Source organism: Solanum tuberosum, unplaced genomic scaffold (genome assembly GCF_000226075.1).
Source record: "Solanum tuberosum cultivar DM 1-3 516 R44 unplaced genomic scaffold, SolTub_3.0 scf00328, whole genome shotgun sequence".
Lineage (NCBI taxonomy): Eukaryota > Viridiplantae > Streptophyta > Magnoliopsida > Solanales > Solanaceae > Solanum > Solanum tuberosum.
The window spans coordinates 644,941-672,122 of NW_006239252.1; the positions used below are offsets into that span (position 1 = coordinate 644,941).

The 27,182-nt window shown below is 32.4% G+C and overlaps 3 protein-coding genes across 3 annotated transcripts; 2 read left to right on the forward strand and 1 right to left on the reverse strand.

Annotated features, from left to right (window-relative positions):
• The first annotated feature begins 952 nt into the window (after positions 1 to 952).
• On the forward strand, positions 953 to 1,777 carry LOC102592064 (uncharacterized). The gene is made up of 2 exons (XM_006360607.2): positions 953 to 1,328; positions 1,534 to 1,777. Exons 1-2 carry the CDS (start codon positions 1,006 to 1,008, stop codon positions 1,583 to 1,585), a joined length of 375 nt encoding a protein of 124 aa, XP_006360669.1. The 5' UTR covers positions 953 to 1,005; the 3' UTR covers positions 1,586 to 1,777.
• Positions 1,778 to 15,542: 13,765 nt separating this feature from the next.
• On the forward strand, positions 15,543 to 20,247 carry LOC102592396 (uncharacterized). The gene is made up of 3 exons (XM_006360608.2): positions 15,543 to 15,771; positions 18,066 to 18,268; positions 19,846 to 20,247. Exons 1-3 carry the CDS (start codon positions 15,673 to 15,675, stop codon positions 20,021 to 20,023), a joined length of 480 nt encoding a protein of 159 aa, XP_006360670.1. The 5' UTR covers positions 15,543 to 15,672; the 3' UTR covers positions 20,024 to 20,247.
• Positions 20,248 to 20,757: 510 nt separating this feature from the next.
• LOC102597037 (formin-like protein 3) lies at positions 20,758 to 26,934 on the reverse strand. The gene is made up of 6 exons (XM_006360620.2): positions 26,737 to 26,934; positions 25,064 to 25,907; positions 24,504 to 24,966; positions 24,216 to 24,418; positions 22,681 to 22,916; positions 20,758 to 21,770 (listed from the first exon to the last, which is right to left on the reverse strand). Exons 1-6 carry the CDS (start codon positions 26,875 to 26,877, stop codon positions 20,901 to 20,903), a joined length of 2,757 nt encoding a protein of 918 aa, XP_006360682.1. The 5' UTR covers positions 26,878 to 26,934; the 3' UTR covers positions 20,758 to 20,900.
• Between the last annotated feature and the right edge of the window lie 248 nt (positions 26,935 to 27,182).

Sequence of the window (27,182 nt, forward strand, 5' to 3'; positions counted from 1 at the left end):
AATAATGTAATTTGGTATAGCAGATGGTGTATTTCATGGGCCCGGCCTTCACAAAGCCTATAATTGCAAATTGATAATGTTAGTAAAATTCATGTTCTATGGACTCGAAGAGTTGTGCTTTCATCAGAAAGGTGATATTATCAACCGCGTTCACCATCTCTTGTCTACGGAACTAGTTGGTCTCTATCACCCATATTTATAGGGAGGCTAATTCTGATTTAATCAATTTGGCTTTAATCAAGAATCTTGCTTTACACGTGTCTTCTAGGATTTTTTTCATGTGTAGGAGATGTTGTTGGGGTTTCATTCCCTTGTTTAGTTTCAGACCGATTACTTAATGTTTTAGTGCTCTTTAAAAATATATTTGTCATGAATTTTTTTTTAAAAAAAAAATCAAAACTTGAGGAGGGAAAGTACCAGAATAATTTTTTTAATACATGTTTTATCATTACGTTATTTATGCATCTTTATCTTTAACCATAAAACAATTATTACACTAGTCAGTTGGAAGTTTGTCTCCCTACTTCGATTTGTAAGGGTCAAACTAGCTTTGTTCCTAGATACCAAATTGTGGATAATATTATCATTATTGAGGATTGGGATTTTATTTATACTATACCAGTCGCTTGTTGTTTTGGTTCTCTTTAAAAAAAAACACAACTGTGTTATGTCTTTATCCCTCAACTCACTAGTCTTATAAATTTAGCCAAAAAAAAATTAACCTAAGGAGGGAAAGTCAGTAAAATAATTTCTCTTAATATCAATGTCATCATTACATTATTTATTGTACGTTATCCTAAAAAAAATTATGACCCGTAAATTAAATGAATGAATATCAATTTTTCATCTTTTAACCGTGAATATAATATAATACTACATCCAAATCCAAAAGCAACGTCAGCATGAATCGTTATCCAATTCACCTTTATCCCATATATATACTCTTTATAATACCTCAATTTTCAAAATTCACAACTGTAGATAAATATCCTGTATATATTCAATATGAAGTTTTTATCGGAATTAAGGACGTGCTATGGCGGTGCAACCATCAAGACGGTGATGGATGGGCTACCGCCGGTGGAGAAAAAGGAGTCGGAGCAAGTAAATCGATCGGGGAATAAACGCGTGGTTTCTCGGGGAAGGAAATTAAGGAAAACGGAGAATTGGAAACCGGCGCTCCACGTCATCTCCGAGGACAAAGCGATCGCCGACGTTGATCGGTACAGTTGCGATAAAACTACGGTTGGAAATTCCGGGAATAAAAGAGCGTTAAAAGATGACGGTAGATCTGGTAGAGCACGGAAGAGGTTCGGCGATGGTTACTGGTAACACTGCTTCACTTTTCTTTTTTTCAGTTTTCTGACGTTTTTGAACCAAATTATTGACGGACAGATTATTTCTAAACTAAACTGTTAATGGAGAATATTTTTGTTCAATTTTCACATAATTCAAATACATTGATCCTTTTCCGTTATTATTATTATTATACTATTTTTAGTAGTGAGATTTATTTTTTCTTTGAATATGCAGGAAAATGTCGTACGCCGTTGCGATGCCTGCTTTCTCAGGAATGCTTTTTTAGTGTTGAGCTGTGTTTGTCTTGTCCTTGTAAATAATTAGATTTTAGATTTTTGTTCACCTCTATGGAAATTTAACAAAAGCAAAAATATATGCCTTTTAATTTCTTTGTATATATATTGTAAATAAAAAAAATGATGTTCAAGTTAATTGATATTTGGTTTTGTAATTTTATACAAATTTATTTTTGATTTTATATCCTTTTGATAAAACATCTCTGTTTTATACCTAAAAAAAAATGAAAAGGTTAAGTGTATTTTATTTTCTCTCCATTTTGTAGCTTGTGTTTATCTTATGGTGCAATTTCTTTTTCAACTGCAATTAACTTCATTATTATCGATTGAACAATTTCGTAATTGAATATTGAACTCTTTGAACGCGAAATACATTAGTTAAATTTATTAATGTTGGCTTGAAGGTGAGTAGAGTGTGTTGTCTCCTGGATTAGGGAGTATTTCAATTTGGGCATAATCGATTATTCATAACTTGAATTTTATTGTTGCATAGTAAAATTTCAGTTTGAGCTTATCATTTTTACATTTTTTTTGGGATTCATATTTTAGCAATTCTCTCTTCTTCACTCACTTGTTGCTTGCTGGCAACAACTCAAATGATCAATCTCTATTACTCTAGAATGTTCTTTCAAGTACTTAAGGCGAGCCCAAGGCTGATTTTTAAAGTAAAAAAAATGACAACACTCTCAAGATTCAAACTCAATACATTGAGCTCTAATGTTCAGCATATTATCTTTTTATAGACTATCTATACAAAAAATTTAAAAGGTGTCGGGTGCATGTGGGTCCGCTCTTGTTTAGTATCATCCTAATGTCCAGACACTTGGCGAATCTCTCTTTCACCATCGACTTTCTCTAATTATTACTCTTTGAAACTTCTTCAAGGATAGTAGAATCTTTGATATTGATGACCTTTATTAATGTTATATATATTTGTATACTTGATGTTTAGATGTTTCAGGTTGACCTTTTTAGTCTCGATTGTGGTGCTTCTTGAACTTCTTCTTGCAACATATCCGATCGTTCCACAAGCTTCAATTTTTCATAAGCTCTTCTTTTTCTTTTTGGAGATACCTCTTGGTTAGATTTGATCTTAATCTTCTTAGGCTCGAATTTGTTGGGAAAGGCAAGACACTAACAAGAATGTCAGACAGGATAGCAGCGGAATAATATCTAAATCTAAACTTTCCCTTTTAATTTGAACCAAGAGAAGACAAACCAAATCAAGCAATATAAAAAATGGATAGCAATTATATCAACCAAACTAAGATAACAAGATAAGAATAAGCCAATCACATAAGACACAACGATTTACGTGGAAAATCCTTCGATGTGAGGAGTAAAAAATCACAGGACCAAAAGCTCCACTACAAACACCAAAAGTTACAAAATTGTTCTCCAAAATTGGCCACAAAACAAGCGCCAAACAACGAGCATCAACAAATCAAGATTGCACTAAAACTAGAGAATTGAAGAAGAGATTTCACCCCAAAACGCGTTACTGTTCACGCCCTCAAATCAGAAGCTACAAACTTCCAAATCCAATCTTCACCGTTGAATTGCAAGAACCAGATGGGGAGAACTCCCAGTTTAAATTTGAGCACGATCCAACGGTTAACGAAGCAGCAAACTCTGTCTGAAGCGGACTACTTGAGCAGAAAACTACCAGAAGCAAAAACGAGATTTTTCTCTTTTTCTCTCAATCTCTAAAACGAATCTCTCTTGATTTTTCTCTCTCGTGTTTCTGAAAATAAGACCAAATAAGTCTTATATATGCCATATAATAATAGGGTTATGGGCTAACGTGGGCTGATCCTTATAAGACTTTTATTTATGCACATAGGAAGGGAAAAAAAGATCCTAAACCCAACACGAATGTGGTGCTTTTTGAACTTCTTGCAACACATCTTAGTTTCACAAGCTTCAATTTTTCATAAGCTCTTCTTTTTCTTTTTTGGAGATATTTCCTGATTAGATTCTATCTTATTCTACTTTATTAAACTTATCTTGCAACTATTACGCAAAAGCTATTCATAAATATGATAAGAAGACTTATTTTGACCACTATGTTACCATTTCCTCAAATATCATATTTCTTGATACATATATCTGATTCATGGTATGGTTACAATACTTTCATCCTTTTTTCTTTGTTCATCATAACAAAAAAATCAATTAATTAATTTATCAAACTTATTGCAAAGATGATATGACATGAACACACAACACACACAACCTAATACTCAAAAATGACTTATGATAGGTATTGTCAATTATGTGGATAACAACCTCTATGAATTTTGTCCAAAACCTTCTTGTTACATTCATACTAAGGCAACATACTTTTTCATCTTTCCCGAGGTGTTTATTTTTTCTTTCAGCTATTTCATTTAATTATTTGAACAAGTCAATCGTCCCCTTATATTCTCTTTAAGATAGTCATTAAACTCATGATGAGAGGTGTATTTTTCCCTCATTGTCCACAAAGAGATATTTGATTCTCCGCCCAATATCAGTCTCCACAAAATGTTGAAACTCTTTAAATTTCTCAAATAATTCAGACTTCTTCTTTAAGAAGTAAATGCATATGTACCTTGGGAAGTCATTAATGAATGTTATCATGTAATAATAACCACAAATGGAGGACCGCTTCACTGCTCTAGACACTTTTGAGTGCACCAACGCCAATTGCTCTGGCTTGGTACTTTGATCATCCATAGAAAAGTTGATGTGTTTCTTCATTCTTGCATCCAACACATATAGTGTCTCCTCTAGTTTCAAGGTGGGGATGACCTAATTTTGAATGTTGCAACGTGTTTTTACTCTATTGTAGTTCGCGTGCCCAAAACATGCATGACATAAATCAATTATTTAATTACTTGGAGTTTTCTTCACATAAGTTGTCTCGGCTAACATGAAATAAATTGACTCTTAATATTCTTCACTCGAGTTGGTTGTATAGTTAATTTAATTAGTGAGGCATCAGGCATGTAGTGCATATCACCCTACAATGTCAATAACCTCCTTTTGTACTTCTAGAATAGGGCTTTCGGGGCCATCTACTCAAAATAATTTATTTTAATTAATGCAACTTATTTTTTTGGCATAACACATAAATATGACCCTTAACTTTGCTTCAACGAACAACTATGCCCTCCAACTTTGAGTATGCACAAGTAGGCTTTTAAACTTGTATAAAATTGAACAAGTAGACACACGTATCCTACATGGCATAATACACGTAGGACGTCACGTAGGACACAAAATTGCCATGTAGGGTGCCATGTAGGATGAATATGTCTATTTGTTCAATTTTATACAAGTTTAAGTGTCTACTTGTGCACACCCAAAGTTAAATGTCATAGTTATCAGCTGACGTCAAGTTAAGGGTCATGTTTATGTATTATGCGTATTTTTTTCTTCAATCACACTAGCAACTTTGTTTAGTGCCTCACTTGACCAATAACCAATAAGCAATGGGAAAATAACCCATAGAGGGATGTGGTGATACAACCAAAGTCGAAATCAAAATTAATCTCTCATATTTCTTCAATATATACGAATGACTTAAAAGTGTAGGGACTATATAGCTATTTTTGTGGGAAACATGTTCGAAGGTACGTGGATGTGTATATGACTCATGAGTTATATGTGTTATTTCCTCTATTCAGATTAGTAAACAAAAAATAATAAAAGATGAAAAGAAAAAGCAAAGAACTATTTGAGTCCACAGAACCCACTATGAATCCTTACACAATTTAATCCCCTCAAGTACCCGAGATTGCAGATTAATTCCTCTCAAGATAAAACGGATTAACCATTAAAGAAGTAGTGGTACTTCAAACTTTGATAATTTCAATGAACTCAAAATGACAGCAACAAATCACACACACAGACACGATCGATCGATTTTATTTTGTAAGAAATGTATACAAAAGAAGGGAAGAATTCAATGCTGAAAAATGAGAGAAAGTATAGCCAACAAAGGGTAAAGGTCACAACTTTTTGGAAAAAAAGACAACATTTCAGAAAGGTCACAGCCCTTTGGAAAAGACACAACCTTTCAAACGGTCACAACCCTTTAGAAAAGACACAACCTTTCATAAAAGTCACAACTCTTCGAGGCTAAGAAAATTTACTAATTAGTAGATAGCTACGAAAGTCAAATTTTTGTGGCTATTATGAGGTAACTGCTACTAATTTTATATTCATAGCTTAAATTTCGTAGCTATAGATACATTTTGTTGTAGTGACAGACACGATTGATCGATTTTATTTTGTAAGAAATGTATGCAAAGAAGGGAAAAATTCAGTGCAGAAAGATGAGAGAAAACCTATCTATTTATAGCCAACCAAGGATAAATGTCACAACTCTTTGGAAAAAAGACAACCTTTCAAAAAGGTCACAACACTTTGAAAAAAGTCACAACCTTTCAAACGGTCACAACCCTTTAGAAAAGACATAACCTTTCATAAAGGTCACAACGCTTCAGCATAGTCACAACCCTTCATATCATGTTCACACCTTTAAAACCCAACAATCCCCCACATGAATAGGAAATGACTATTGTTAAAACATATGCATGAAAAACTTTGTGATTCGTAAGTAAGGATTGATTGCATCTGGATAAGTGGATTTCCCTTTGAACTTTCCATAGTGAACATATATCGGATATATTGGGTCAATCGGTAGATTTAATATCTTTGAATCGTCAAGCTTTGGTGTATACGTAGACAACATAAGTCACGTAATCAACCCTTCAATTGTTTTTGGTTCTCATTGTTTTATTCGTTTCAGCCATGAACACGTCTGAGTTTATAAGTGCGTAGAGAACTGGCCTTACCGGATTCTCCTTGAAATGGCTTACACTTTACACTTACATAGGTGATTTCTAAATGTGTTATCTCGTAGATACACTATTTGATATACCCTATATCAAATTTAGAAATCATTAAAAAGTCTTAATGCCTTTATCTTTGTTACTAAATATTGTCTTATCATGAGAATGGACCATAAAAAAATATTTTGACAATGTTGAACCGTCATCAATGACTTTGTTTGATCTCCTTGAACCTAGATCTTGGGATCTCCAGTCTTCTAGGAAAGTTACCGCCACAATGACTTTTCCTCGTCCATAGTCCCATTCCCTTTGATAATCTATCAACTCCCTCTCCAGTTAGGCCTTTTGTAAGTGAATCTGACACATTATCCTTTGACTTTACATAGTCAATTATGATAATTCTACTAGAAAGTAGTTCTCTAATGATATTATGTCTACGTCATGTATGACGAGCCTTTCCGTTATACATCATGTTTCATGCCCTACCTATTGCAAATTAACTCTCACAGTGTATGCATACTGAAGCTAAAGGTTTGGGCCAAAAATCTTTCAAGAAATTTCGGAGTCATTCAAGTTCTTCACTGGAATTATCTAGAGTGATAAGCTCAGATTTCATAGTAGAGCGAGCGATACATTTTTGTTTGGAAGATTTCCAAGATATTGCTCCTCCACAAAGAGTAAATACATATCCACTCGTGGATTTTACTTCATTTGACCTGGCGATTCAATTTGCATCACTATATTCTTCCAATACCGTTGAATATTAGTTATAATGCAAAATAGTAGTTTTTAAGTATGTTTTAAATACTCCAAAACTCTTTTAATTGTCTTCCAATGAGTTTGATTTAGATTAATTGTGAAACGACTCAGTTTACTAATAGCATATGTTATATCTGATCGTGTACACTTAATGATATATATCATACTTCTCAATACTCAAGCATAATCCAATTGTGAGTCACTTTTTCCTTCATTCGTTTGAAGTACAAAGCTCACATTTATTGGAGTCTTAACAATACTGAAATTCAAATACTTGAACTTGTCAAGTAACATTTTCAATCACATCAGTAACTTCAATGTCTTTCATATCGAAGTTACTTTCTAGAATATGCTTAGTAGCATTTATGTCAGAAATGTCTCTTTTGATAATCAACATGTCATCAACATAAAAACAAACAATGACCTTGTGATTTGGAGTGTCTTTAATGTAAAAATATTTATCACATTCATTAATCTTGAATTCATTTGCCAACATAGTTTGGACAAACTTCGAACGTCATTATGTGGGCGCTTGTTTTTAGTCCATAAAGTGACTTAACAAGTTTACAGACTTTTTTTTTCTTTACCAGGAACCACAAATCCCTCGGGTTGTTCCATGTAAATTTCTTCCTCCAATTATCCATTTTAAAATAAAATATTTTCACATCCATTTTGACAAATTTGAAGGTCATATACCGCAACTAACGCAATTAACATCTGAATTGATGTAATCCTAGTTAGTGGCTATTATGTGTCAAAATAATCAAGGCTTTCTTATTGTCTAAAGCCTATGACAACAAGTCTTGCTTTGTATTTGTCAATAGTTTTATCTACTTTTTTTTCCTTTTGTAGATCCACTTTGAACCCAAAGGTTTATTTCCTGGAGGAAGATCAATCAACTCTCAAGTACGGTTGCTCAAGATTGAATCTATCTTACTATTGACAGCTTCTTTCCAAAAAGAAGAAGTCCACAGAGGGCATAACTTTTTCAAATTTATGGGACTCATTTTCAAGAAGAACTGTTACAAAATCAAACTCGGAGGAAGTAATTTGTCCATTGACATTTACTACGCCTCTGAATCTCATTATTAAGTACATTCTCTTTTGGTTCGTTCCAAGGTCGTTTAGACCCTTCATTTAACTATCCGACAGTTCGGACAGATGAACCATAAATTGACATACTTTACTATTTGTAGCATATAAAATGAAAATACAATCCTATTTTGACCCGTTTGGGAATAGTTCCCTCATTTTCATTTCTCATATGGAATAGACTGCATTGAAAATTGTTAGATCACTATCTTTCAAGAGTTATTGCTTGTATATACTTTAAGGGGCGACAAGCGGTTCTCTATCATGATACAACAAAGCCTTAACAAACAAAATTTTTTGTTGCTCCCTTTCTTAAAAATCAAAAGTTTTTTTTTATTTGTTGCTCCCTTCACTGACAAACAAAACTTTTTGTTTCTCTCTTTATGAACAAACAAACTTTTTGTTGTTCTCTTTTGCTATGATGATAGCACCCCCCCCCCCTACAAATTTTGTGGTAAACCTGAACTTATAAGTAGGACATTCAACATTTCCTTCAAAGTTTGGATTTTTTCCCATCAACAATTTCATTAGATTGAGGTGAGTATGTGCAGTAATTTGAAGGATGATTCCATTTTCCAAATATATTTCTGCAAAAGAAGATTCATATTCTCCACATCTACCACTTCTAATCATGACAATCTTTTTATCCAACTGATTTTCAACTTCAGTTTTATATTGCCTATATATTTCTATTGCTTCATCCTTATCATTCAGCAAATAGACATAGCAATATCTAATGCAATAGTCAATAAAATTTATGAAACATTTTTTCCCACCAAGAGATGGTGTTGACTTGATATCACAAAGAGAAAATACATAAAAAAAAAACCCTGAACTTGGTCGGATAACTTACTTTAGTACTTAAAATACACGGGCGTTTAAATATCCCTCTTAAGATCTTTGAAGTGATTTTTTTTCCACCCTGAGACTATAACACCACTCTCACCCCCACATCATAGCCACGTAAGCGCCACATCATAATGAATTTACCCTCTTGGAGAATGAATTTTTTTGAAAGCCAATTTTTTCTTGACAACTCAAATAAGAAATGAAGATTGCATAAGAAAGTTGATCCAAAAAAAATATAAATTTTATGAGAAATGTTTGAATGATCTAGAAATCAAAATGGGTCGCTCAAAATTTAAGAAAGTTTACATTTGCCAAAGCGATACAAATAATAGAGTGAAATCGACGTCAATAAAATGACATTGCTATTCAATCTTACGGATTAGTAAAAGATTAGTGAAATGAAAATAGTGAATAGAGGTGGGGAAGAAGATGGAGGAACAGATGTTTCAATGGAGAAAAATGTGTATTGAAGAAGACAACAAAATAAAAATTAAAGAAATAAAAAGGGGACCCGCTAATTTCATTTACCTCTTAATAAGAAAATTTACATATTTAAAAGATTTAATATATAAAAAAAACTATTTAAGTAATTTGTTATATATTGGCCAATAAAAAAATGGCCATGTATAGGGCTTTAAAAATTCAACTTTTTTTTTCTCTTTTTTCACGCACTTTCAGGAGAGTGCACTCACTCTCTCTGCCACATCATCCCTTAGAGGTGTTTTAATCACTTAAAAGATGTTAAGTGGAATATATAAACACCCGTGTAGTTTAAGTATTAAAGTAAGTTTTCGTGCCAATTTCAGGGGGGATTTTATGTCTTTTTTCCCTATCACAAATGTCAGTGTAAATCAATTCTAAAGGATTAAAACTCCTTTCAACAAATTTATAACTATGCTTAACATACTTTAATTCAACACATAATTGACATTTTGATTTATTGCACTAGAAGTTAGGCAAAACTTCTAAATTGATCAGTTTTTGCGAGGTTTTGTAATTGACATGTCCTAATTAAGCATTCATGTCACAAACAATTTGATTCAAGCTGCAAGTAAGAACAAACAAAAATACTGAGTTTGAAAAGACCTTCCATGAGGTAACCTTTTCCTACAACTATTATGTTCTTTACTTTTTATAACTTTCTCAAATAAAGACATTGTTTTAGAGTCAACATCGTGCCAGATGTCCTTTTCGAAAGGACCTTTCCATGGCATTCAATTTGTTATAGAATTACCCATGACCATAGTCTCATCAGTCCAGTTAGAGTTTGACTATCTCTATTCTAAGTAAATAAGGCAGTATGACCCAAATGTTTGTTTTACAACACAAACATAACAGATCACTTTTCACCAATGTTCATGTCTATAAAATAATTATTTTAATAGACATATCTTTTCATGAAAATCACAATATTTTAAATGACACTTTTTCATCAAAGAATAAAATTCTTTTGAACGAGTAATATAATTTTGTGGTTTTATACTAGTCATATCATATACAGTAAAGAGAGACTAAATGACCACAATATTAAATATACTCTAAGAATTTTGTGGGTCTAACATAATACAAGAATGTCATTACATTTCATATTTTATACTTTCAAATTTAAATTAGATAGTAAGTCTAATTTTGTCTTTATCACAACTAAAATATCCCCCACATTTTAAATATGTTCTCAAAAATATTTTTCAAGTATTTGAAATTATTTTCCACATATTTTTTTCTCCATGCTTTTAAATTGTATACCATCAAAATACACATTGGCAACACGAAGTCTTCTTTTGGAGATTTAATCCATAGGAACACCCATTGTAGGCATAAAAATTACTAATTTTATGTCACTGAAATTTTTATCCCCTTTATGTCACAATGAGACATACCACTTAGTATTTAGAATACTAACAATAAAGATTCAATCTTTATACAACTTGTTTCTAGTTTAACGACGAAGTTTTTATATTCTTCTAATTGTTAACCGAATGAACCTTGAATTCTGATGAAGTTTTTATATTCTTAAATCAGTTTCACATTCAGACAGAGTAGTAAACCAAAAAGATTTAATCTCCAGAAACCTCAAATACAATATTGTTTCTACCTAACGATGAAGATTTTTATCCTTCTCAAATCATTTAGCCTTAATATTCTTGATGAAGATTTTGTACTCTTCAAATCAGAATATTCATTCAAACAGAGTATTTAACAAATTGGTGAAGTTTCTATATTCTTCAAACCAATGCATAATCTGATTTGTTCGTGAAGTTCTTATATTCTTCAAACCAAAGGAGTAAAAAATCAAAAGATTTTAGTCTCCAAAAGTCAGACACAATCAAATTTCATATGAAGTAGAAAAATACAAAAGTTTTTCCCCCCTCTAAACAAAATACATATTAAAAATAATAATGATATATTCTGAGATCATCAATAATGACCATCTATCCTAACATTTATGAAATGAATCTCATAACTTATAAAGGATAGAAAAAAAAATTCAGGGAAAATAAAGATAGAACCTGATTTTTACTCTCATTGAATCATATTCTATCTGTCAGCATTGATTCCATGCAAGTCACTTTTCTTGCTAATTTTTCCCTTTTTTCCCAATTTCCATCATATTTCAATTTTCCTCAAGAAGACATTGAATTTCACCAAGAAACTAAACTCATGTTCAAATATTGTTAGGAGACAACATCTGTTCATTTACTTCTTCTCATATTTATATAAAACCAAGAATATAAGAAAAATAATTAAAGTGCACATCTTAGCCTTTATGCACAAAATAATATAATTTTTCTCATTGAAAAGAAAACAGAAGGGGTGCAATGCTTAAAAGCACTTGGGAAGAAAATAAAATTAATCTTACGTCCATCCAAGGAAAACTTACAACAGAAAATATACCAGAACATATTAAAGTAGTACTAATTCACCCAAATCTCTTTTATCATATCATAAAATAATTCTCTTTTTCTTCTTTATTTTTTTTCCAACAAAAAGAACACAAAAAATAAAAGTGATATCCTTACCACAGAAAATACCAACAATTTTAAATTTCTTAAGCTTTGTATTCATATTAGCAAACCAGACATAATAAAAGATGAAAAGAAAAAACAAAGAACTAATCCGAGTCCACAGAACCCACTGTGTGTCCTTAAAAAATTTAATCCCCTCAAGTACCCGAGGTTGCATATTAATTCCTCCCAAGATAAAGCGGATTAACCATTAAAGAAATAACGGTACCTCAAACTTAGATAATTTCAACGAACTCAAAATGACAGCAACAAATCACACATACAGACACGATTGATCGATTTTGTTTTGTAAGAAATGTATGCAAAGAAGGGAAGAATTCAGTGCAGGAAAATGAGAGAAAGCCTTTCTATTTATAGCCAACCAAGGGTAAAGGTCATAACTCTTTGGAAAAAAGACAACCTTTCAAAAAGGTCACAACACTTTGGAAAAGTCACAACCTTTCAAATGGTCACAACCCTTTAGAAAAGACACAACCTTTCATAAATGTCACAACCCTTTATTTTCTGTTCACACCCTTAAAACCCAACAATACGTCCACCTCTGAACATGTAATCGAAATGAGCATATAAGTTTAATGCGAAATGAGAATTCATATAATTAATTTCAATCAATTATTTAGGACTCTCGTAGTTATTGTTGTTATCTTCTTTGATAGGATATTAGATTAGTCAGCAATTCAAAGTCTAGTTGGTTTGAGTTTGATGTACTTTTATCTTCAACGAGTGGCCTAACATTCAACGCGGGTCGAAGCTAATATTCAAAACTTTCTCCTACCTTTCTATTGAAAAATCGGGCAGTGAAAAGAGGATAATAGACTAGACGAGGGCATCACCACCCATATAAGCCAAAAGGAACTAAAGGCATACTTTATTGCTAATTTGGTAGCAGAGCTACGGCTATAAGGAATGGGCAATAGCCACTATGACTAAAAGTGTCGCTAGAGTCCCTAAGGGTTGGTGTGGCAGGCTTGTAGGTACAGAAATAGAATCAAAATTTAAAGTTAATGAATTCTGAATTTTAATCTTTTTAGATTCTAAATTAATAATATATATATATATATTCCATGGATTTTAAAACAAATACATAATTGAAACAAATATGCAAGGACAAGTCCTCCTTAGCTTCTAGTTGTTATAATTTTGCACTAGGGTCTAGGGTCATATGTAAATGGAGTGACATATTTTGCCTTTTGTGAGTTTCATAGGCCGAATATGCATAGTGATGAAAATAATTGTTCATCCCAATTAGAATTTGACGAGGCAAGGTTACATATTCACTTCCTTTTCGACTATTTAAAAAAAATATACAAAATATGGAAGGGTCAATATACCAAACCCCCTACTGAAAAAAAAATATATACCAAACCCCCTTACACAACCTAGTGGTGAATTTTACTTTAACTATATTATAAATTATAAAATAAATATAAAAAGCTTAAGGTTGTCATCTTGTTATAATGTTGGAGCACATTCTTTAAAGAAAGGCAATAATGAAGTGGATCATGAAATTCCTTGAGAAAGGCAAACAATTAACAAGCATGACCAAGCTTACTATATATATTTGAAAGAAAGATTTTTATCCAAAAAAAAAAAAAAAGATAAAAATATTTTGAGATTTTTATCCCAAAAAAGATGCATGAAATCTTGGTAGCGGATAATTTGCTGTAAAAATATTGTGCGTTTTTTTTCTTATCAAAAGTGTTTATATTTTAATTTTCCTTTTAGAAAAGTATTTTTGAGGAAAAATTACTTTTATAGCTTTAGAAAAATGGTTTATGTTACTTTTTAAACTACTTAATTTTTCTTTAAAACTTGATCAAACACCTCAGTTTAAAATAACTAAATAAGTATTTATTGAAAAATAAACACTTTCAACCTCCCAAAAATTTGATCGGCAATATATAAAACAAAATTTATACTCCCTCTGTTCCCTTTTTACTTGTCCAAATTTGACTTTTTACTCGTCATTTTTGACAAATCAAGAAAAAATAATATTTTTTTACCTATTATACCCTTAATTTATTTAGCGAGTTAATGTTTTTAAAAAAGGTAGAATCTCTTTAATGAGTAAATTGATTTTGAAATTTTATCAATTAGAAGGGTAAAACAATAAATTCACTATGTCAATTATTATTTTCTTAAAAAATGTGTCAGATAAAAAATAAACAAGTATAATAGGGAAGAGACGGGAGTATATGAGAACGTCCTTTGATCTTGTTAATTGTTTGCAAACACCAATCGATGTGTCGGATTAAAATAAAAACACCACAAATTTCAAAGTAGTAATGGCGATGGAGGCTTAATTTTTAAAATGCAAATCAGCAAATATGTGTCTTCTTTTTTAAAAAAAGACAAAAAGGAAAAAAAGATATACTTTTTTACGCGTTAGAGTTTCCTTTTTCAGAGTCAAAATAATATGAGCTTTGACTAATATTTTAAAGTATAATTTTTTATTATATTGATATGATTTGTTTTTTGCAATTTATAGTACTTTTTATATAATTTTTGAATATTCAAAAAATTATTTCAAAATATTAAATTAATGTAATCTAATTTAGCTTTGAAAATTATTCAAATTGACTCTCGAAAAATACAATAGGAGAGCTAAAAAAATGGAGGGAGTATCACATAAAATAATGAACTTTTTAATTTTGACCATAAATTTGGTAATTAAGATCTTTAATTTTTAAAACTAAAATTTACATATTTGGAAATTAGGTAAGAAGTAGTACTATACAACAACAATATACATAATATATAATTTCACGAGTAAGGTCTGAAAAGATGATGTATATGCAATTTTACCTTATAAGAAGTAAAGTAAATTACAATAGTTAACAATTTAAAATATTCATAAAATATATATAAAAAAATGATCAAATAAAAATTCGTTTAACATCAGAAATTTGAAAGATACATATAAATTGGGACGAAAAGAATATATGTAATTGGGACTAAACTTTTTTCCCTCAATTATAGATGCCTGCCTAAGCTATATTCCCTTGACTGGTTTTTTGCCCTATTACTTCCCTATTAAGGAGATTCCATTAAGAAAAAAAAAGAAGATAAAAAGTAGGGCAAAAAGAAAAACCAAAATAAAGCAAACTTTAGTACTGAAAAATAATTTTAAAAAGCCTATCTCTTTAGATCATCCATCTCTATCTCTAATTCCTTTAAAGTTGCAAATGCATATATACTCAGCCTTTATATCTTACTTTCTCTTTTAGTTATTTTCAAAAAAAATATCTCTTTTTAAGACTGTAAAAAATGTGCGTATTTTTAATTTAAAATTATAAGATTCGAAAATTTCTTTATTTTCTTACTTTATGTCAAGTCAAAACAAGATAAACAGATTGAAACGAAGAAAATAATAAATTCAAATGCCATATCATTTAAGCATACTACTTGTGCTTTTCATGTAAACAAGGATATACTTCTTTTATATATATATTGGGAGAGGGAGGGGTATTTAATATAAGTGTCAATAGTTCTTTGTTTGCTCATGAAAATATGGGAAAATTGGTTAAAATATTTGCTGGTTTGCTAATTGTGGCTTTGGATATTGTGGCTGGAATTCTTGGATATAAAGCAGAAGCAGCTCAAAACCAGGTACATCTCTTAATTATAGATCAAACAAAGCACGCAAATTAAATTTATTGATTGAATTCCCTATATATCAGTCTTTCTCCGTTTTAATTTGTTTGTGTATATTTCTTTTTAGTCTGACATGTTTAAGAATCACAAAATTAAGGGGTATTGTGATACATTCTACATATATATCTTCAATATAAGATCATGAGATTCAAAATCTTCTTCATATTCTTAAACTACGCATAAAGTCAAAAAACTAAACAGATAAATTAAAACAGAAATAACATTTTATTATTATTATTTCGGGTCAAAATTATGTTCTATTTCGAGTCTAGTTTCATACAACTTCTAGTGGTGTTTGGTCAAGATTTTGAAGATTTCTCTGTTTGGTCAAGATTTTAAAGATTCTGGTCTTCTTTGTTGCAAAACTTGCTTCCAACTGTTTTATTTATTTTTCCTACTTTAATTTGACATGAAGTTTAAGGAAAAAATTGAATGTTATGGTCTTAAATTAAAGATATGTTAAATACATAAATTTTCTAGCATTTAGAATCATCAATCCTTCAATTTTTTTTATTTTATTTTTAAAAAATAATCATTTTATTAGATAGTTAACTTTTGTTAATTTCAAGAACTAAAACTGTGCACTTCAAATAATTGAAGGTTAAATGTACATAATCAAATAGCAAAGGGACTAAAATTGGGATTATGCAATAATACAGGAATTAAAATCTCTATTTCTGCTTTTAAATTCTAAACATGTCATGAATGAAATTGGAATTAAAAAGTTACCAAAAAAAATACTAATAATTCTTTTTTAAATGGACTATAAAAAAAAAAGAGTACAAACAAATTTGAAACGAGAGAGTAGATATGATGGAATATATTAGCGTAGCAAAATTTTAGTAACCTAAAAATATGTAGGGCCCATCAAGACATAGTACAAGTGTATATCAAATATATATAGCAAGTGTATATTAATATACTAATTATAATAAATTCTCTTTTATGAAGAAAAAAAAAATTAGAGTTCTTTTTTAAATGGCCACTTTGGGATGATCTGTTGCATAAAAATCATGTTTTTGCACTTTGATTTTTGCCCTTTAAATTGATGATATTTCATTTTCGCTGTTGTTTGTCACTTTTAATAAAAAATTACATGTCAAAGTATTGTTAGTTATGACTTTTATAAGATAAAATCTTACCTTATTCTATATAAATTGTATAGTATCTAATTTACAAAGTATAAATTTAGAAAAAAATTCTATAGGAATAAGTGGGTTTTGATATTAAACTTATGTCGTCTCTTTTGACATAAGTTTCGTAGGAACTAATTTATATATGATAAGACATAATTTATGTCTTGCGATTTTGTTTTTGTTTTATGATCTTAAAAATATTTTCAGACATGTTTTATGAGAAGTTACAAGAAAGAGCATATTATAATATTTCTATTCGTTATAATGATCGTTGTATTCTGTGTGTCGGACCTTCTACTATATACCTTATGTTTTTTCTGAAAGTGTGTCATCCCACTTAAAGTTTTAAAGGATAAAAATTTTTAAAATAATGATAAATTAAAGAGTAGAATTAAAAATCTACTATATACCTTATGTTTTTTCTGAAAGTGTGTCATCCCACTTAAAGTTTTAAAGGATAAAATTTTTAAAAATAATGATAAATTAAAGAGTAGAATTAAAAATCACTAATAGGGACATAATTCCTACGAAGGACCCCACAAAAATCCCAACGATTTTGTTAAATTTACTACTTCTTCATCCCATTTTGTGTAATTGTAGAGATGACGATTGGATGGTGTGGGGTGGGTTGAGCTTAACCTGTCTAAATTTTTTAATATTTTTCTTTTTTAATTAAGTTTGATACTAAAAATGAATTTTATAAAAATAAATTCATTTTCTTATTAAGTTGTATTAATTTAATAGATAATGACTTAAAATTTTATTTTTAAGAAATCAATTGGAAAGCATGTAAAAACTATATTAGTTTTAATTGAATCATTTTCATTTACTATTTTGAATATTTTAGTAACTTTAAAGAAATTTTCAATTAATATTGTTTGAATAAAACATAATGAATTTGTCATGAAATTTGTGTATTCTTACTCTTGAAGGGTGCTCTATCACTCGATCGCCTGAAAGACTAAAAAAATAAATAAAAAGACTTCGACCTATCCAATTCAAGTTCTAGACCGATTAAGAAAACTACCGTCAATTGAGTGCATTATCCACTATCTCTCTCTATAAATTACTAAACTTTTTTAATATGGTATATTTTATTGGTAATTGGAACAGGCAAAACATGTGACATTATGGTTGTTTGAGTGTAACAAGCCAAGTCATGAGGCATTTGTTTTAGGCTTAGCTGCTGCAACTTTACTTGGAGTAGCTCATGTTCTAACCAACCTTCTTGGAGGCTGTAGTGTTTGTAGTAATGATGATATTCGTAAAGCCACACCAATCAAGCAATTATCAATTGCTTGTCTTGTTTTCACATGGTATGTTATATTACTATACTCGTGTTTTAATTTATATGATATCGTTGATTGATCTGTTTTATGAATTGTTTGTAACTCAAAAGATAGGGAGGGCTTAATCCCCAATCAAGGGGTTATTATTATGTCACGTATGTCCTAGGTTTCTCTAGAGCGTATTTCGAGAGTCAAATTCTTTAATTTTGATTGTGAGTTTGGATATGACATCTTTATTATTATTATTATTTTAAATCATTAAAAACTACTCCCTCCGTCCCTATTTACTTGTCCATATTTCCTTTTTTGGTTGTCCCTATTTAGTTGTCCATTTTGACAAATCAAGAAAGGACAACAAATTTTTTCCTATTATACCCTTATTTACACTTCTTGAAAATTGTAAAAGTGTATGTTGTTTCCCTCCAATTTATTTCACTTGAATTCAAATAAGTGGTTGTAATTTTGAAGTGAAAAGTTGTCATAAGGGTAAAATTGTAACTTCACTGTGCTAATCATTGTTGCCTTAATCTGTGTGCCATTTCTAAAGTGGACAACTAAAAAGGACGGAGGGAGTATATAGTAAATAAATCAATTATGCCGTGAATGGTGGAGGTCCCACAAGAAAGACTCCAAAATTGCTTTTTTTTTTTCTTGTCATGCCACCAAACCAAAAGTCAAAATTAGCAACCAAATTTTATTGTGCTTTCTTTGTCCCTACATCCCATTTGAGTAATGCGTTGATATGAAAAATAGTGTAAGAACACAGTTGATTAGAAAATAGCAATTAAAAAAACTTATTTGACTCTCAAAATCAACTTATTGAGTGCAGAGTTAAAATACTCTTACAAAAACATTTTATTGGTATCTTAAATATTGATAATTAAATTCATATTAATAAATATTGAACATATTTGAAAAAAAAAAAAAAAACTACATTACTATTTATGGCCAAATGGGAATAATGTTAGGCTTAGGCACTCTTGCCAATGGTGAATCCATTTGAAGATAGTGGATTGCACACAATACCTTCGACTCTTAGGTGATTTTTTTGTAAAAATAGTACATAGTACATTATAGTTGGTGCAATTATATTGGACTACCATTTACTTAAAATCCTAAATTCATCCTTTCCTTTGTTTTTCCCTCTTCCAACAAAAAGAGGGTGAATTTTATGAGGTGGAAATGATTGCTTACGATCACTTACATATTGAATAGAAGAAAATGACAGTTTCAGATCTCTCACGTGTAAAAATAAGAATCTCTTGTAAAGAAGACAAAACTATTTATAAAGGACTACAATAGCATATCTCCAGTGTTATATGCTATGTTGCTCAGACTCTTTAAAGATATCGCCAGGTGCATGTCGGATCCTTCAAAAGCAGTACATTTTTTGAAAGATGTTGCCAGGTGCATGTCGAATTCTTCAAAAGCAGTACATCTTTTGAAGGATCTAACACGGGTTAGACAACATTATTGAAGAATCCGAGCAACATAAGTTATATGAGTTGACAAGTGTTGTGTAATTTTCAAGTATTTAAGTCTACAAAAATTTGAAGTAAAAAATAATAATTATGTGCTTATTATATGTTTTTTTGATTTTTCAGGATCATATTTGCAGCAGGATTGAGTACACTGGTGATTGGGACAAAGGGAAACCACAAGTCAAGAACATCATGTGGTTATTTACATCATAATTACCTATCCATTGGTGGAATTCTTTGTTTTGTTCATGCTCTATTTTCTGTTGCATATTATGTTGCAGCTAGTCAAAATCTAGCTTAACTTACAAAAAGAAAAAAAAAAAAGACAAATCACAGTTGTATAAATTGATTATGAAGATTAATGATTTTGGTCTGATGAAAGTTTTTGAGATGTTTTAGACCAATGACATTTGCATATTTATGTTGAACAACTAATTGTAAGTGGGAACAACTTCCAAATGTGCTAATTGGAAGTTGATTTATCTATTTCATAGATGAGACCACCCCCATCCCTTTTTTTGGACATGTGATTGTTTCGTAAAACTAGATATTTTATGCATATATTTTCTAAATTGATGTTATATTATATGTTTGTACTCATGCTACAAAGAAGGCTAAATGACACTTGGTTTAATGTTGAGTTATTTATTTAGAAGATGAATCAATTCCCGCTTAATACATTTTTCTTAGTGGTGCACTCATGTTCTAGAAATTCAATATTTTCTATATCGGCAAGGAAAAACAAGTTTTTTTTTTAAGTTTTCCATCCAGTGTCCGATACCCGCATCGGGTGCCCGGCACCTCATAGGGCCCCATTTGGGGAAAAGTGCTTCATACCAAAAAAAAATTCATACCCGAGGCCTCTGATTAAGGGAGGAGCAGCACCCATCTGTTGGTGGTGCCAGGAAAAAGAAGTTGGAATTGGAACAAAAGCTAAAAACCACAAGCTGTACAAAACTGATACATGTTCTTCAAGTCTGTCAACTTGTATAAAAAATCATATGATAATACAGAAGAGACTTTAGTATTTGGGGTTGACCATATATACAAAAGACTTAAGTAACTTTTGCCATCTTACAAAGCCAAAAAAAAGGGTATTTATATTGGATCTTTATGAAAAATGGTGACTACAAAACAGTAAGTCAAAGATATTTTTTGAAGAGCATTGCAAAAAATAGCTATTTGGATAAGCTCTCATCATCTGATGAACTAAAATCATCATCCATCCGTCGCTCCTGGATTGCAGGAAATAGTCGTTGATGAACATCTGGCAAAGAATCTGGATGGGCTTCCTGAGAAGGTGATACCATTAATGCTCCTTTTCTAGAGGTATTTGCCGGCATCTTGGTAGATTTTCTCAACAATGTACATGATTTGTCCAACATAACTAAGAAATCGCGAACAGTGATGAAGAGACGCAAGCCTTCGTCCTTCCCTGCAGTTCCATGGAAGTAGTCTCCTGTACTCTTCACCAAAGCCATTATCCTTTTCTCTTCTTCTAGTATCCACTTGATCTCATCGTCCGCATTTTGCATAAAATTTGTGAGTGTATCGCAGAACTTACTGTTCTCGTTCAAACTTTTCATGTCGGTGTCTAGGAACCCTTTGGTTTTCACTAGTGACTTGCCAAGTTTGGAGACAGATGCAGTTAAATTCTCACCATCTATAAGTGCTGCTTTTCGTACATTCTCAAGCTCATTGCTTAGATCAGAAACCACCTGGAGACCAAGGTTACGATGGTAATCGACCGAATCACGAGAAGCATCCTCTGCAAGATCTTCTGGTGTTAGACTTGACAAGCTTTCGCTCTCCCTTAACTTGCGTGCTGCTCTTAATCCTTCTGATCGGATAATTTCCTGAACAACAAAGTTCAGAAGTGTGGTCTTTCCATCAGTTCCTTTAACATCTGAGAGTTTCAACAGCGTATCAAGCTTGAATGCCTGTGCACCACCACGGTAGGTGCCATCGTTCATGCGGTTCCCAGTTTTAAGAACTGCTTCTAGAAGTTTCAGGAAGAGTCTACTGTTTTTCAGCTCTTGGCATGCCACCTGCAAGTTTTGATAATGAATAACCATCTACCATGTGATAAAAAACAGCAACTAGAAAACAATGTACTGAAAGCTCTTTTATTTAACCTTGACCAGGAGTAAGATTAGCAAAATTTCCTATATATAGATAGCTAAATTTTGATTGGCATGACTTTCCTTTAATGTAAAGAAGAGCCAGTACCATCCTCATTTAGGTAGTAGGTCGTAGAGTTTGAAATGATCTTTGTCACTGTATAACAGATTGCGGGTTTGAATTGGTAGTACAATTGTGTTATTTTAAGCCACTGAATTTCACAAATAATTAAAAATAACCCCCTTTCAATAGGAAAAATTTTCTCCGTTATTAAAGATTATGACACTCAAAAAAACAACATACCCAGTGTAATCCCCACAAGTGGGATTTGAGAGGATAGGATGTACGCTGACCTTACCCGTACTCTACCTTTGTGGGGTAGAGAGGTTGTTTCCGATAAATGAGATAATCAAATATAAGAGGAAAAACTCTGGTAAGTCCAACTAACTGGAATTGATTTCAGTTCATCATGACTACACAAAGAAATGACACCTTTCAATCAAAAAAACCCTGAGCTCTTATATATATATATATATATATATACATATTTCAGCACTATTTATCTAAGAAAAACTCAGTTCCTTTTTTCTTTCTCCCTTAACAATGATCTAGAGAAATGCAGAAACAAACTTTTAAAGATGAATATACGAGATCCGTCTCATGATATGTAGCCTACAAATGATGCTTATTTGATTATTTTTGTCTTAACTCTTCCCAGAATTTATGCAATGGTGGATGGTATAGTTGGACCGAGATGGTTGCAGCAGCATAACAGAAAATTTTCATTTTAAAGCTGCTACACCTTAGGTATGAGAGACTTAGAATTCCACGATTTACCTCTAATGTTTCAAAGGACTCTTTAATGGAAGTAACTTCTTCCTGAAGAGAACTCATGAGCAACAATGCATCCATCCGTTTGAAGGCAAAGGGAATTTCAACCAGGGATTTGAGAAACCTTTCAGCAGGACCAAGCTGAGAAATTTCCCCGCAATATAATCGAAGTTTGAGTTCTTCATCTGTTGTTGGTGCCAACTTTGATATAGTTTGAATAAGTTCAGGAGACAGTTTATTACCTGATAAGATAAGCAGGCTTTTGCAAGTAAGTGGCTGAAACATACTTGATAAAATAAAAAGAAAAACTATGAAAATTTACAAACATTAATAAGAAGTAAGTTGGAGTATCCCTTATCAGTCATCAATCTTTTTCCACAAGATAAGACGATATAGCAACACAAGTCTGCCTATGTGAAATAAGGGACATGAATAAAAATTCTCATATCATGAAAGTTAAGTTTCTTCCTTGGAAAGTTGTTTAGTACTCTACAAGAAGAATACTATAGTTTCTCACTTCACTTATAACCATCATCAATGTTTGGTGGGATATGTTGTTAATTTTCACTCTCTGGTGAAAGGTATCAGACTGAGCAATGATTTATTTTTGATAATTGTGATGTCCGGGCTAGCTTGCCCTCACCTCTACTAAATTCCACGGGGTACCTGCTACCTATCACCAACACAGATAACAGGTAACTCTACCTATCAAGACTTGGACATATGAGAAGACATCGCCTAGTGTTTTTTATTACCACCAGAGTTATACTTAAATAATTGATAGACTATTCTTTACTTTTTTCCAATTTCATTCTTTTGGGAGGAAGGAGTGGGGGCAGTTGAAAAAATTACCAGGTTTGTTCGAGAAAATCACCAGCAAGTTCCATTTTCCACTTAGAAATGGGACCTTGGGCAGTTGAAAAAATTACCAGGTTTGTTCGAGAAAATCACCAGCAAGTTCCATTTTCCACTTAGAAATGGGACCTTGGGCAGTTGAAAAAATTACCAGGTTTGTTCGAGAAAATCACCAGCAAGTTCCATTTTCCACTTAGAAATGGGACCTTGTTTTCAACTTCATCTAATTTCTAGGAGTATTTAATTAGCACATGCCAACATTCACAGAAAATCTTTCTGAAAATTCACCCTGGGATTATTATTCTTCAAAATTCTGTTTGATTACTTGCAACGTGCTTGTAGTCAATTCACAACACCATGCATGAAGCAAATTAGTAGAATGAAACTTCTTTATTACTTACGTAAATAACATAATAGACTGACAAGAAGATCTATGTGCAGACCATGTTGTTTCTCTTCTTCCATTTTTAAGGCAGTCAATAACTTTTATGCCAAAGCTGAAAGACTGCAAAATCTATGGAATGGAGTTAACACTTAAGTAACAGCCCTCTGCGGATTAGACACACTCTTCTCCGTGGTGATAGATTTACTATTCTTACTTTCCAATAGCAATTAATTTAATAGAGCAAGATTCACACTCTCACGGATCTCAAAGGGAAAACAGAGAGAGAGAGATAAAGATTTACCCTCCTTGAGAGCATCACAAACTTCTTCTGTTGTCACATTTAAGGCTTTAAGAACAATTGCTAGATTTTGTGATTTCTTAGCATCAATTATTTGAATATACTGTGGGGTAGCTTCAAAAGCCGATGTAGCTTTCGCGCCATCATTTTTGCCTGCATTTGCTGCATTATACCCAAATAATGACTCCATCATCTCCTCATTAAATCTGTAGTAACATCATTATAAAAAGTGAGGAAGTTAGACATCTTGCAGAGTAAAGTGCAATATAGGAAGATTGATGCAAAGCTTACTGGAATGAGCCAGCTTTGATGTCGTGCCAAACCATGGAGTGATCAGGATTAGCAAGAACCTTGTCCCAGAAAAATGGCTTTAATTTTGCCTTTGGACCATCAGGGTCATCAGATGGTTCAGTTCCCTCACCAGCAGAAGAATTACGTCTCCGATGTGCTCCAAGGGGTAAAGGCTTTGGCAGATTACCAAGCTTTGGTGGATTAGGAGGAGGCCGAGCAGCTTTTGGAGGTGGAGGCGGCATTGGAGCTGGTGGTTTAGGAGGAGGAGGAGGTGGTGCTTCAGGGGGTGGAGGTGCAGATTTTCCTGGAGGAAGTGGTAATGCATTTACAGGTGCATCTGTTTTAGCTTCTGCCTCTGAAGAATTATGAGAATTAGCTGGCACCGAAAAATTATTTGCAGTTGAAGAAGTCTTAAAATCTTTCTTGATTGAGCTTCCTATGCTTGAAGACTTCTGAGAAGAATCTGACAACATTAATTATAGAAATTATTCGGCATAACGAAAATGACATCCAATTCGAAAAATTTGACCTTCATGATAAAATACCTGCAGATAGATTACCTGAACAAAGGTTAAGAAGAGGTTTCTCATCTCTTTTCCCATGCTGTGGACCTGTTTCTTTCTTTTTACTTTTTATAAGACACAATATTAATAACAGAGCTAAAAGGGCAATTCCTACCGCGACACCTCCAGAAACAGCAGCAATAATATAAGTTCTGTTCTGATTATTATTTTCTGAAGCATTAGTTCCATTATTTTTTGGTTTAGCAGGAGGATGAATGATAGGCAAAGGTTTAGAAGAGTTGACATGAGTAGGAGGTGTTGGAGCCTTTGCAGGGGCTTTGACATGAGTCTGGGTTGTTGGAGCCTTTGCAGGAGGGGAGCCATGGGTCGGAGGTGTTGGTGCCTTTGCAGGAGGAATGACACGAGTGTGACGTGTTGGAGCCTCTGCAGGAGGTTCCGTGGGCGCTTCAGAAGAGGGCATTGGAGCATGAGTTGGTGATACCGCTCCATGGCCTGGAGATGGTGCAAGGTTTGGAGCTGCAACATCATCTGTTGACTTATCTTCAAGCTTTCTTTCTCTTAGGTGCCTTCTGGGAACACTGGACGACCATTCCAAGAAAAGCTTTTGGTACTTGATAAACCAAGCAATGGATGCCGCCTCACTACCCGAACCATGAAGAGGAAGACTTTTTCTTTTTAAGCACTCCAGAAGGATCTGCTTTACTTCAGGAGGCAGATCACTAATAGCCTTTTGTAAGATTCTTTTTCTCAACAAAAATATATCTGATTTTAAGTAAATATAAGTTCCTGTTGCTGCCTGATAAAGAGACAAATCCAGAAAGCTTGCAGTTTCCGTATTCTTGTGTAATGGTTCTATGCAATGAACCCATATTTGCTCAGCCTGCAAACAGAATACTTCATTACATATGGCCAGAAATACAACTCTATCTCTTGCTTTTTTGGTCCACACTACAGAAAAAGATAAAACCAACTTATGCAGTTACATGTCTAGGCTTTCGCACAAAGAGAAAACTTTCAAAACCATGGCATATGTCTCCTAGCAACGATTGTACTTTCATTTGATTCCTCCCAAAGATTTCATTTCAATTTGAATTTGGTTATTCACCATGTAAAAGGATTACTCCTATATATCCATAGTTGAACGGTTAAAAGTACAACAACAACAACAACATGCCCAGTGAAATCCCACTAGGTGGGGTCTGGGGTGAACGGTTAAAAGTGCAAACAAAAATGCACGACTTTCTCATTTGCCAGGGAATAGTACCAAGTCTTAGTGCTCAACAATAATTGTTGTATCAGCAGATAAAAGCTCCGGTGCAATTCTCTTACATTCCTAGGACCAGTAGCAGAATCAAGAATCTATACAAGGGGGCTCAAAAAGTAGCAGTTTTTTAACCCCTTTCGCCACTTCACTAGAATTACTCTCTCGCAAGGAAATTCAACAACATATATATAACCAAATTTTCATTTTTTGCCTTACTTGCACCGTATAATCTTTCAACGAAGGGGATTCAATACCTAGCTCTACCACTACCTAGGACATTGTTCTCAAATGGAAAAACAGAGTTAATAAGGTTCAGAGACACAATTACCATTAAGCAATTCACATCATAAATCCATCAACACATATGCATTTGGCTGTTGTGCATTCTATAACGACAGGAAAACGATATATATCCAAACATTGTATTCATCAAAACGATACATACCGTATGTTCATCCATATGTTGAACACCTCCATTGTCTATACAGTTTTGAGGAAGCTTTCGATTCCCTTTTGAACTATTAGCTGCCAAAACACAAACAAAAGCAATAAAAGTAAATACAGAGCTGACCCTTCCCACACCCATTGATTGTAAAATCAATCTTCCAATCCCATAATTTGCCCTTTTTCATTTCATCTGATATATGTGTTATGACTTGGCCTTAAATCAAACAGTTAACGTGCAAAAGTAAATGGAACAGTGGAAATTTCTGGGACAATTTTCTATTAATCAACTTGGAAATGAAAGACAGTAAAACTAAAGTAAAAGGAATTAAACTAAGCCACTACAACAGCCATTGATGAGTCCACAATCTGCAGAATAGAAGGAGTTTAGGATTAGAAGAGAAAAGATGAGGAAGATAGAGAAGAAGAGATCTGAGAGAAGAAGAA

Bases quoted from the DNA above. Each gene is read 5' to 3' on its own strand.
- LOC102592064 (XM_006360607.2), top strand. From the start codon at position 1,006: ATGAAGTTTTTATCGGAATTAAGGACGTGCTATGGCGGTGCAACCATC. The intron at 1,329-1,533 runs GTAACACTGCTT...TTGAATATGCAG, and splicing joins AGGTTCGGCGATGGTTACTG to GAAAATGTCGTACGCCGTTG.
- LOC102592396 (XM_006360608.2), top strand. From the start codon at position 15,673: ATGGGAAAATTGGTTAAAATATTTGCTGGTTTGCTAATTGTGGCTTTG. The intron at 15,772-18,065 runs GTACATCTCTTA...TAATTGGAACAG, and splicing joins CAGAAGCAGCTCAAAACCAG to GCAAAACATGTGACATTATG. The intron at 18,269-19,845 runs GTATGTTATATT...TTGATTTTTCAG, and splicing joins GCTTGTCTTGTTTTCACATG to GATCATATTTGCAGCAGGAT.
- LOC102597037 (XM_006360620.2), bottom strand. From the start codon at position 26,877: ATGGGTGTGGGAAGGGTCAGCTCTGTATTTACTTTTATTGCTTTTGTT. The intron at 25,908-26,736 runs GTATGTATCGTT...TTCTGTTTGCAG, and splicing joins AACATATGGATGAACATACG to GCTGAGCAAATATGGGTTCA. The intron at 22,917-24,215 runs GTAAATCTTTAT...TTATCTTATCAG, and splicing joins TTGTGATGCTCTCAAGGAGG to GTAATAAACTGTCTCCTGAA.